General features: G+C 36.3%; 1 protein-coding gene across 1 annotated transcript in view; it reads right to left on the reverse strand.

Annotated features, from left to right (window-relative positions):
* Positions 1-330: 330 nt before the first annotated feature.
* LOC121871704 (katanin p80 WD40 repeat-containing subunit B1-like) overlaps positions 331-13,572 on the reverse strand; it is a 90,931-nt gene continuing 77,689 nt past the window's right edge. Inside the window, 2 exon segments of the mRNA XM_042374115.1 lie at positions 331-946; positions 6,426-6,545. Of these exon segments, the coding sequence (XP_042230049.1) occupies positions 814-946; positions 6,426-6,545 (253 nt within the window). The 3' untranslated portion in view covers positions 331-813.

A 13,572-nucleotide genomic window follows, 5' to 3' on the forward strand; every position in this document is an offset into this window, starting at 1 on the left:
CCTCTGTGCAAGTCATGATACATAACACAAAAAACTGTCCGGCTCCTGGGAATGTGAACCTTAAGTGGTACTCACTTTACAATATTAAATGTAAAAGTAAACCTCAAAACTGCTAATCTGGAAACAAAATGAGTCTTCTAGAATCCCTAACACAGAATGATAATATACCATCCCATCAATATTACAGTTATCATACTGCAACACTTGAAGAATTTAAAAAAAAAAAAGTACCTGGAAATGCTTCTGGCTTGTTGATGATACCTAATATTTTATGAGACTATTGGTCTGCACTATCACATCAAGGCAGAGTAAGAAATGAGAAGGCACAAAGTTTATATGAAAACTGTTATATTTCCTTGTTGCATATACGTACACTGGAGGCAGGAAACAAAAGCCGTCCAAACATATGAGACAGATCAACCACAGGTGACCCATCATCATGCTAGTTTAATGATCACAAATTCAGCTATGCTGTCCATTGCAATCCTTTCTTTGTATCCAATCAATGTAATTCTTCATCACATATAAGCAATTAATAAATTTCTTAAGCACCTATTTTTCACATATAGTGTGCAAAATCAAGAGCACTGTATAATAGCTATTACATTAGGGTTTTTTTTACCTCTTGTTATGAATCCCATGGGATTTGTTCAGTATAATTACCACAATCTGTTTATTTACGGCCATCAAACTTTTATATGAGGTGAAAAAAAGGAGACATCAACATGTACAACACAGTGACTACTGTCTCTTGTCCTCAACATTCCTTTTCTTACATTACTTTTCACAGTAATACATAATAATATGTCAGCACTACTCAAAGGCTTGCATGAGGATGGCTAACTCCCGATACATGGGTCCTAGCTTGCCAGGGACAGTCTGTCGCTTGAGAAGGAAGGCTCGTATTGACATCATATGATTGTAGCACTCTATGCATTTGTTGTACCTATGGAAAAAAAAAGTCTCGTACATCATTTGCATCAAGAAAGGATAAAAAAAGGGCATGTTGAGTAATGTATCCTAAACCTCTTCATTCAGTAACAAATGCTTACATAAAACCAAAAATGTAAATTACAATATATCCCAAATCCATGAAAAAAACTGCAATGCAAAGTTAGAAAATTATGAAATAAACGAAATGACTGTAAAGTCATCTTGATAACGATCAAGTCAGAAATTTTTTTCTTTTTAAATTTAATCTAAAAAGTATCAAAACAGTAAGATCCTTAATAAGGCGTGAAAATGGTACTGCGAATAATCATGCACTTACCAATCACATTTCAGTATAACGTTCTATGTGCTATTTCAATAGGAAATATAAAGTACAGGACCGCAGCCCCAATAATACCAAAAAATTTAAGATAACCTTTTCCCACTTCAACACTAATTTCATGCAGTTGTTCAGACTTTAAGTGAATGATGGAGAAATAAAACATTGGGTGTAATATATTGAGTGATCAACATTAATGCTGCTGGCTAGTGCTACAATCTAGTGAGGGTGGGGGAAATTTTAGATGTTCTTCAGCTTGTTGGTTGTCTTACTCATATTAAAGCTTAAGAAAATACTGGTATTTGATGATATACATTTAAAATATCTAATGTTTCTAAAAGAAATGAAACATTAAGCCCTTTGCTACAGATCACCACTTTCAATATTGTATTTGGTTTCTTACACTAGAGGTCACAGCCTCAAGCTAAAGATCCCACAGTACAGAAAACTGTCAAAACTAACTTCTTTTGTGTAAGATTTGTGAACTCTTGGAACCTGCCAGAAAATTTTGTAGCAGTAAAAGTTATGACCTGTTGTAATAACCTGCCAAAGAATGCGGAGACAGTAAGAGTTGTAAATTCTTAGAATAACTTGCCAGAGTATATTGTGACAGCACCAAGTGAGAGCTGATTTAAGGACAGACTTCACCCACACTACAACATGTTTTAGTACATTACTACCTAATTTCTAGATCATGTACATGATCATCACTTGCCAACCACTCAAACAGCTAGCCAGCCAATCAATGGTGAAGAGTGTTATTTATATGAAGGCATTTTGAAAAGAGGGTACAAGCTGTGGATATCACTAGACCCCCTCGGCTCAGGTATAACATTATATCCAATATTTTTCTTATTTTTATATACAGTGGTCCCTCAGTTAACAAACGCCTCGGTTAACGAAATTTCGGTTAAAGAATTACCTTCCATAAGAATCTTCATTTCGGTTAACGAAATTCTTACGAAAACGTTTCGACATGTTTTGGCTTGCTCACCAGCTGGAAGATTAGTCTGCCAATACAGAAATCGGTTCTAGGGCTTACATTCATTAAAATTGGAGTAAATATCAAGAAGGTTGTACTATTCAATAATTTTCCAAGTTTTATATTAAATTTTTTAGTCATTTTAACACTTATTTAACATAATTGCAGTACAGGGAACTAGTTTTTGGTGCACCCATCAGCCACTTCACTCACCCACCAAGGCTTCAGTTTGTGTCTCTGTTCAGTGGAGGAAACATCTTGCTTGTGGGTCTCTTGAACACAAGAGTATTTTTACGTTTTTACAGTACAATTATTAGTCATTCTGAAATTTATTTAACATATTGACAATAAATAGTGCAGTGCAGTGTTGATTTAAAGAAAATAATCTTGAATTACACCTAGTGAACTTAAAATTTTATTGGTGAAATGACAGCATCAAGCATGGGGTGATTTCTCTTCCATCCCCACTTCCTTCTCTTCTCCCTTCTCCTCCACCCCCACTTCTAATTCCCATCATCATCATCATCAACCAGGAGCCTTCTACTGTACATACACACCTCAAAGTAAGTGTACTTTACTGCATTTTTTTTTACTTTGTATGTACTTTTCGGTGAGCTGGAACCAATTACCCAATATCCCATTGAAACAATGGATTTGGTTAACAAAATTTTCGGTTAATGAACGACCTTCTAAAACCAATTGTGTTCGTTAACCGAGGGACCACTGTATATAAGTGCAGTCAGTACAGTCTCTCCTCGACTTATGACGGGGTTCCGTCCTGACGACCAGGTTGTAAGTCGAATTGGTCGTAAGTCGAAAATAATACATAGAAATTCTAAAAAGGGTGTCTCTTTTTCTTCTCAGCACCACGAGAACTCTCACCTTTACGCTTGCCAGCCATTTTAATGGGAATTACGAAAGAAAATTTTGTCAGTACACAGCGCGATCACTAACGTCGGGACTCAAAAATATGTAATGTGAAAAATATTTTATACGTCCATGGCCGTCGCATGTCCGGGTTGTCGTAAGTCGAGGAGAGACTGTATATACAGTGAGTTCTGCTATAACGCGTGTTTTGACAACGCGATTTATGTATTGAGGAACGATATTTGTAAAACGCGAACTCGTTTGCTCTAACGCGATTCCACTCGAACGGTTGTTGTGGCTTCAGTTCACGTTCGACATCACATGTTCAATTGAGTTATGTGTTTTGTTTGTGAACAATTGCAGAAATAATGTATGTAATATTTATGTATACATATACCTACAGTGGTAGCGGAAAGTTTGGGCGCAAGACGAATGTAAACAATTGTGACATTTAAATAGACATTTAAAGGGCTCATGACGTACCTTATTTGCCAAGCGATTTTCCTCTAAGCTTGATGACCTTCTCCAAACGTTGTGGGATGCATCTTGCCAGTTTTTCTACGTGTTGGGGAATGATATTATCCCAAATATCCTGTATTTCTATTTTTAGCTTCGCTACTGTCGAAGCGTCACGATCCTGAAGCTCTTTTTTAATGATATGCCACACGTGCTCTATGGGATTTAGGTCTGGTGAATTCCCAGGCCACTTTTTGAAGTAATCTACACCACAGTCCTCTAACCACTGGATAATAGATCGAGCTGTGTGAGCAGGAGCTCCATCTTGCATAAACCAGCTAGCGTTACACTTTTCAAAGCTTTCAGGCAGGTTATCACACAATAACTCGAAATAACTGTGCTGATTTACACTCTCATTTTTTTCAAAAAATACTAAATTGCCAACTCCACCAAATGCAAAGCATCCCCACACCATAACACTTGGAGCATGCTTTACAACTTTAGCTGTGTAGCGGGGGTCATTTGGGTCCGATCCTTTGGGACGCCTGACACGCTTGGACCTGCAGCCAGACGACACCACAAACGTTGACTCATCACTCCACAAGACTTGTTCCCAGTCTTCTAGGGTCCAATCCTTATATTTCTTGCTAAAAGCAATGCGATCCCGTACATTTTTTGCACTTAAGAGGGGAAGAACTTTAGCACAACAACTGCGATATTGTAAATCTTTGAGTAAATGATCAGAAATACATCTTACAGACACGTCCTGGAGCAGTGCAGGGTTATTTTCCTTCAGTTTTCGAGCTGTGAGTGTTGGATTTTTATCCAACTGCCTCTTTATAACCTTGGATGTACGATTTTGTATTTTCCTTGGCCTACCAGAGCGAGGCTTGGGGGTAGGAATATCCTCACCTCCGCCGTCTCTAAATTTCTTGATCCACTTTTGAACTTGCCGCACTCCTATTCCCACACGAGTGGTTATATCTTTACACTTATAACCCTCCTTATATATATATATATATATATATATATATATATATATATATATATATATATATATATATATATATATATATATATATATATATATATATATATATATATATATATATATATATATATATATGTAAATTGTAAAAATTTAAATAAGAGAAAAACTAAATACGTAGCGTTTAAAGTGTTAAAGTGTACTGTACAGTGTTGTGGCTTGGCTCAATGTTTACAGTTCACGTTCGACATCACTTGTTCAATTGATTTATGTGTTTTGCTTGTGAAGAAATACCTGTACAGTATATGTAAATTGTAAAATTTTAAATAAGAGAGAAAAACAGAATAAGTAGCGTTTAAAGTGTACTGTACATCGTGGCTTGGCGCGGGGTTATGCAGTGTTTACAGTTCACGTTCGACATCACATGTTCAATTGATTTATGTGTTTTGTTTGTGAAGAATTGCAGAAATAATTTATGTAATATTTATGTATACAGTATACCTGTACAGTATATGTAAAATGTAAAATTTTAAATAAGAGAAAAACAAAATACATAGCGTTTTAGACCCGCGCGCTCTGTTTACTCCACACTTTGTTTGAAACACGTGAAGTTTTTAAGTGTCCTCAGTGAATTCTGATTACTGTTTCTCCAATTTTGTGACTATGGAAAAGAAGAATATCTCTGGGAAGCACTCTGGTGATCGCATTTCCGGTGGTGATCGTAAAAGAAAGGCTATAACACTTGAAGAAAAGCTTGATGTTTCATGACTCCTCAGCCTCAACATCACCCTTCTCCCCCATCAAGTTATATTCATATTTTTCAAGGTAAAGTGTAACATTTACTGTATGATTTCATTATTAGATATGAATGTAACATTTATTTAGACTGTGCTATCCTTTGTGTTAGGCTAACTACAAAATTTTTTTTCGATTTGGAGTAATCTGCACCTAACCCTATTTTCTCCATAAGCCCTGTTATTTCTATTACACGAATTTCTATAACACGATGTTTTACAAGAACACTACTATCGCGTTACAGCAGAACTACCTGTACAACTAAATCTCTACTGCTACAGAGGAGGTCCTTCTCACCTGACAAATTGCCATTTCTAATTTGATAAAAAGTTTGTTTGTACTCCATCAAAAAAGTATACTGGTAGGACTTTTATATGTGACCAGTACAAATTAAATATATCTTGCAATTTTCCCCCTTCATTACGGGATGTCAGTTTAATATTTTACTGGTATTTGGCTAATGCCATACAATTTTATTCAGCACAGAGAGACGACTGTAAACAAGGGTTAACAAACCAACACTGCTATTAGAAATTCAACAAAAGATTAATAGCTGCCAAATCATCAATTTAGCCTGAGTAGCCTCATGAATGACCTGTGAGACTACCAATAAGATTTTACTCGAGACTTAACTCCAGTCTCAGGCACATGAGGATAGCTGACACACGTGATAATAAAACAAGGGGAGGAACAGGAGACAGACATCCACACAGGTGACCAGAGTTTGGGCTGTGGGACCCAACATAACCCCAAAGGCTGTGATATCCTCTGTAGGTTTCCTTTGCCCTTCTTAACATTTCTCCTTTGTCATCTTCAGACTTCATCTCTTGGTAAGCAGAGAGAAATGTTAATCCCACACCCTCATACATCTAATGCAGGAACAAAACCACTTCTCTGAGCTGCTTATTCTTTTTTGCCACAAGGGCATATGAATTAAAAGTTACTCTATTTTCTCTCTGCTTTTAATATGATCCACAATATTCAGAGACAAACTCATTTATATTAATCACTCAATAATACTGTCTCAAATTCTAAAACAGAAGAAAACAACAATTTACTAAACTTACCGCTCTTCTCTTGATATGTCGACCCCAACACTGTGTATTGGGCCAGACATGTTAGATTTTATCATGACTGCAAAATTCTTGATCATGAGCTTCAGGGCATTGCATCCACAAGTTACATACCTGGAAATTAGTCATAAAAATTAGTAAAGAATATTGTTAGTTAATAACTAGACCCTGTAAGTTATTATATAATTAATAGATTTTTGTAATGTATAGTAATACCCCGCTTTACGCGGTTTCACTTTCCGCGATTTTGCATTTACGCGGTACCTCGCCACAACCGGACTTTCACTTTACGCAGTGCATCTACTCATATACACGGGAAGCGGCGCGGGCAGGATGCGCACAAGGTCGCCCAGTCATCAAAACATTACCGAGTTCTTCACCCGCCACCCACCACAGCCAGCCCAAGTCAGTAATAGTGAGGATATGGACTTATATAGACTTTGAGGGGTTTGAAAAAGAGGCCCTGCAAACCTATGTGGTGGATAGTGATACAATTGATATAAGTTATACAGGTGAGGGCCAATAATCTGCCCTCTGCCTCAGAACCAACCCCCCATCCCCATGTGCCCAGCCATCTTTTCTACTAATGCAAGTGTTAAAAAACCTAATATTATTGATATTTCTTTTAATTATTAATTGTGTGTGCATACCATTATAAAATTAAAATGTTATTTTTACAACAACGTAGGTATTGTGTCTGAAAAAGTGGAGTTTGGGGGTCGGGCCAGTCTCTATTGGAATTAATCCCATATGTTCTGTTGTTCATTTTACACCGTTTTCACTTTCCGCGTTACCCCATGGGTTCAATTGACCGCGTAAATTGGGGTACTACTGTAATGTGAAAAGATGTAATAATTTTCATAAGTGAGGCAGGGAAATTGAGTAAAGTGGAACTCAATGTAGGGATAATTAATTTATTCACAAAATATAGGATTGATCCTGAATCCTAGTTTAGGCTGAACCTTTGACTAGACAACTTACATATTACAGCACCAGGTCCATGGGTTAGAAGCCAAGTACTATACACCCTCACACATTACTGACTGAGACTAATTCATTAATTGGGTAAACATTTTCATCACATCCAAGTCCCTGAGGACAGTTAGGAGCAAGTTTCACCATTTAAAGTATAAAATAAAGATTCACATATCATGATGGCATGAATGCACTGAACCTATCAACTGGGCTGGCCATATTGGACTCCAGGTTGGGGCCCTTCAGTTCCACCCAACTTCAATGTTACCCAGTGATGGGAGTTGAATAACCCAGTCACTCAATTATGAGCTTAGCCATGAAATGGGATCATGAATTAATCCCTCAATTATGGCCTTACACTCTTCACTAAATGTCTCGGTATCTAATGTCAGCTAAATGATAGGAGGAGGTGGCAGAAACTGCTCAATGTGTTTAATCATGCATCTCTCTAGAGAAATTAATACTACTTTCATTGTAGAATGATAATTAGACAATTCATACTGTATTAAAAGTATCACAGATGGAGTTAATACCTGAAATGATAAAAGTGATATTTTCATAAGCTGTCATGTTACAGTAATGCTGAGGACGAAAGTAAAAATGGAAGAGAAAATGTAAAAAAAACCTCCACTTATCTACACAGTCAATTGGTAAGGAGTCACTACCTACCTCGACATAGTAACCTAACATGAGTAGCACATGGTACAGGGGTTAGTGTTATGAGTAGTGTAGGAGATGAGAGAAAAGTGATACCATATATGGAAAGGAATGAATGATTGGGAGTGTGGCTGGAAATGGATAAAAATTAAAAAGGGAAAAATTGAAGTAGGTGTGGCAATCCTTATATCCTTGTATGGAAGCCAATACTACAAGATGGTGTCAATTGAATCAAAAGAGGGAAAGGTAGAAATGAAAACATTTGAAGATCCACTAAAAATATTTGAATCCAAAGAATCCAGAAAAAATAAAAATAGTGTGATGCAGTTTGACTTAAAAAGTAGAAAAGAAGACTACAGTAAGGTAAATTTGATAAGAAATTGGGGGATTCCTGGTAGAAATGCAAATAAAAATCTTATTAACATTTATGCAAAGAGAAATAGGATTCTCGATAACACTACCTAAAAATAAATATAATCCAGGGCTCAAAATTAACTACTGAACCAAATTTTACAACATAAAAGACACATTGATGTGGAGTACAGTATCTCAAAAAAGTATCTGCCAGGGTGGGTCCGATGACTTCCGAAATGCTACATACAACTCGTGATGTCCCGGGAGGGTTGGTATGTGTGGCTCTGTGGCATACTGATCCTACTATATTTGGTTACCAAACATCATATTAATTACATTGAAATCATTACACACTGAATTATTTATGTTAAACTATACAGAGCAGGAACATGTATATCCCAATAACTATCATCCCTGGTCTCATCATTTTTCACACAGTGTGTGGACAGATATTTTTGTTTTAGATACCTTGATTTTAGAAGAATATATTTAGGAAAACTGTATACAGTGGGGTATGCTATAACGAACGGATCCTACTACGAATATTCCTATAACGAACGGTTTTACCTATAAAATTGAGAATGCTATAACGAACGAAACTCCTACAACGAACATAATTTAATTTTTTTTTTCTAATTTATTGTTTTATTATTACAAATATTAATGATATTCTTTATTTCAGGGGTTTAGATGCATATTTATGTACTTTTTACAATTTTTACAATTTTATATTATATTTTTCAGTGTTAAGTGGTTGTATTTGGGGGCCTGGAACGGATTAATCCTATAACAAACGAATGCTATAACGAACAAGGTTCTAGAACCAATTAGATTCGTTATAGCATACCCCACTGTACTGTGTGCACACACAATATTACCATATTTATCCATTATGGAACAAAACATCAAGGTACCACAAAATGTTCTTATCATCACTGCTATTATTCCAAAACTAATATATACACCACTGTATGTATATAACAGATGAAAATAAAACATGTGCATAACAATTTTACTTTTGATATTTGCTCTGTAACTCATAAAGGATAAAGTTCATATGGACTAAAGTCATTGATTGTTGTGACTGGTTTTAAACTATAGTATAGAGAACAGTATATGGTCAGAGTGGATGGATAACAAGCATCAATATTCTGTACTGTACGTATGGTGTTGCTTTCCTTTATAATTTGAATAGTTATACTGAAGTATTACAGCTGATCATAATCTCTGTTCCTGTCAAGACTGCAGTGGCCTATAAATTACAGTCATCAAAAAGGTTCAACAAGGGGTCCAAATATTTCTAGCCACCCACTTAGGTCAAATATCCTCAATCAGGATAGTCTTCCTTTATCGCAAATTTGTATTGTAGGTTCAACTTATCACAATTTAATTTTTAAAACCAAAATATTCTGCAGTGTTTCATTGTATCACCATGCTATCAGGAGAAAAACATTTAAGTAATGCATGAGAATTACCACCAGTCAGCAGTAATCAACATGAAATCATTAAATGAGTTACATGGCATGGAAGAAACGGCAGTTTTGCTACCGCAGCAGCCATTGTACAGTATTGGCCTTATGTTTACATCGCAAAAGTTGTTTCCATACACAAATATTTCTTTATCATTCGCTCTAAACCATACATATTGAGTTTAAAAAGACACAAAAATTTTTCCCCAAGCACAATTTGTTTCAAGTGAGTCATTTCAGAGGTGAAATTAGATATTATTTAACAATATGAGCTTGGTGAAGGAACAAGAGTTGACAAGCCATAAGAGTGAGAAGATTAAGATGGGAGTAAGTTAAGGTGTCATAAAATACCATGACCGGAAATAATATTGATCTCTTCTGCATAATTAGCTGTGTTTATATACGTGCTTTCACCACGAGAAAAGCAGCCCACCAAATTTGTCAAGGCGGGAATATATAACATCTGGCAACTCTACGGTGTTTCCCGCGCAAATAGAAGTGGGAGAAACTTGGCCAGTGCCCCACTTGCTATCGATCAGGGTGTGCGTTAATTTTCGTTCACCAAGCTGATGAGTGCAAATAAAGACACACCCACAATTAGCCCAAATTTTCTTTCAAAACTATATTCATGGGTCCCAAAAACATGTCTGAGGCAGAGAAGGGTCAGATCCTTGCCGTGCTAGAGGAAAAAGTCACTGAAAGAAATTTCAAGGAGAACAGGACTAGGAATGGCAACGATTAAGAGGCTCAAGTGATCGACACACAACCCTCCCGGCAACGTTATTCCACCAAGGAAATTACCACCAGGAAGACCTAGGGAGACCTCCAAATGCACTGATTCGCTACTGAAGCTTGAGATAATGAGATCCTAATATGAGTGCATCACCATTGAAGAAAGCACACCCCATCCTCCTGCAAAACGTATCAGAATGAACAATTCAACATCGCCTTCAGAAGGAACTTCATCTGCCTTCCCATCAAGCTGCACGAAAACCACTTCCCACGGATCGAATGCTTTTGCAAGAAAATACCAGCACTGAAGCAAAGAACAATGGAATTCTGTAATGTGGTCAGATGAAAGCACTTTTTGCATCCTGACTGCAGGGAAATGAACAGTCAGAAGGCCCACCAACACCAGCGGGTATGATCCTCGCTACACCATTAAAACCGTGAAACATCCTGCAAGTGTGAAGGTGTGGGGAGCGTTCAGTGGAAAACATGGTCGTGCTGGCCTCCACTTCCTCCCCCAAAACACGACGACAATGAACTCTGATCGCTCCAAGACTGTCTTAGAAAAACATTTATTGGATTATTATCGACTTCACCAGTCAACATTCTTCATTCAAGACGGTGCCCCCTGTCACAGGTCAAAAAGTGTGACAGCTTGGCTTCATGAAAGGGCTATTCCATTGTTGGAGTGGCCTGGGAACTCACCAGATTTAAACCCCATCGAGAATGTATGGCACAAGATGAAATGGAAGCTGTCAACACGGGACACTTCAACTGTACAGTGGCAACAAGAGGAAATCAAGCTCATGTGGGAGTTTGAGATGGATGTTGAGTACAGTATTTTCAAATGTTAGGAGAATCCATGCCAAAAAGACTTCAACTGGTAATAAAATGTAAGGGAAATATGACTAAGTACTAAATAGTAGTAGAATAAAACATTTTAAGTCTGTAAACATGTTTTATTCATCCTTGAAGTAAGTTTTTGTATGAATATCATGTGAAAAATTAAAGGGTATCAATATTTTTTGCGGTACTGTATTCGTAATGAAAAAAGTATCAAGCCGTGAAATAACAGGGGTTTGCTACATAAAATTATTAAAGAAATTAGGGGAGAACAGTGGAGTGGCAGCAGAATAAAAGATCTAGAAAGAAGTATTTGAAAGCAACAATTTAAAAGATGGTTAATAAATAAATATCTTGTATAGGAAAAGTCTGTCTGAGCTGTCATGGGATTGCATTGACACTAGATGTGTACAGGTATTTGATGTAGTAGAACACTAAGTTCTTAAAGATAAAATGTGATTAACTCTCCCCTACTTACAGCAACATAAACAAATTATCCCTACAAACAAAAAAGATGTATCAGAACAGTAAACTTCATTATTCATAAACGTATGTTATGATTTCCAACAATGTAAGAAGCATATGTTTCTTTTTGACTATTTTGTAAGATTTAGCCTCCATGGCAAGTCATGTTTAAACCTAAGTTGATTTATAATTACATTCTCTTTTATATTTTCTTCCTTGTTTCAGAAAAATTACCCTGAGTTACAACAAAAAAAACATGGGGTGGATAGAGAGACCATTATCTTACTATAGGGCAAAGACCATGAGGGACTTGCTTAATGCTGTCAAAATTTTGTACTAAACAAGTAATATCTATATATATATATATATATATATATATATATATATATATATATATATATATATATATATATATATATATATATATATATATATATATATATATATATTTCATGTAAATCCACAATGACAACGTGGATAAGATAAATCTTGATAAAATCACACGGGAAGATGGAAACAACTGATCAACTCCTGAGCCCAAATATAACAAATGGTAAATATAAAATACAGTGCAATTCCCTTTATCCGAATCTTTCAGGTATCCAAGCTTTTGGTCCCGTTCCTGTTTGGTTAAAATTCTAATTTAATCCAACAATCTGAACGCAACTGAAGTTATTTGTTTGCATGTCTGCCACCGCTAACCGCTTTGTATATAACTATGTCGGGCTTTTTGGTTGGTGGAAGATGTTTGCTCTAATTTCATGTTATGATAAACAATAAAATTGATACATAGTATATCATAAAATACAATAGCACATATTTTATGTACAAAAAAAAAAGCTCCTTCCACACTCAAACTATTCTCTGGGCGATGGAACACAGTACTGCCAGGTAGTCAACCTGTTGACTCCGAGACGTGTGTGCGAGTGTGTGCTGTGACTTCAAATTAGGAGGAGAGAGCGCGGGCCAGGTGGGTGGCAACTGGTGATTTGACTATGCAGTAACAGCCCACTGCCTCCACAAGTCCACGCATACATTTACTTCCCACACATACACACCCATGCTCTTCATTTTTCTTATTTTATTGTATTATATTATATATTTTTTACTTTTAAGCCACATTAGAGTAGAGTAGAGTATTGTAATGAATATTCCACAACTTACAGGTAGTCCCCGGGTTATGAACGTCCAACTTATGAACGAGATTAAACATTAAATTTATAGTATTTTTTGTACCTGATGACTTATTTTTTACTTTCATTTACTGTATTTTGTCATTCTCTTTCTTCTTTTCTCTTAAATTAAGTGATTTTAGATGCATACTGTATAAGGACTTTGTATAAGGACTTAGGCTATGATATAGTGGGATTTTAAATATTGTTCTGTAAGTACGGTATGCACGTAGCATGTGTTTCAACTTCGTACATTTTCAACTTAAGAACGTCCCCAGGAACGGAACTCATTTGTAACCCAAGGACTGCCTGTACAGTACATATATAGTTTCATTTCATGTAACAATGACAACATGCCATTCCACAGACCACCTCACCCTCAATTGTTTCCCTTTCCCATTCAGTCATGCTATCGCTGAACCAAATTTTGACCTAACGTTAATTATTACATGTTCTTTTAGTCACGTCCAGGTATCT

This window comes from Homarus americanus, unplaced genomic scaffold (assembly GCF_018991925.1).
Source record: "Homarus americanus isolate GMGI-L3 unplaced genomic scaffold, GMGI_Hamer_2.0 scaffold39675, whole genome shotgun sequence".
NCBI classification, from domain to species: Eukaryota; Metazoa; Arthropoda; class Malacostraca; order Decapoda; family Nephropidae; genus Homarus; species Homarus americanus.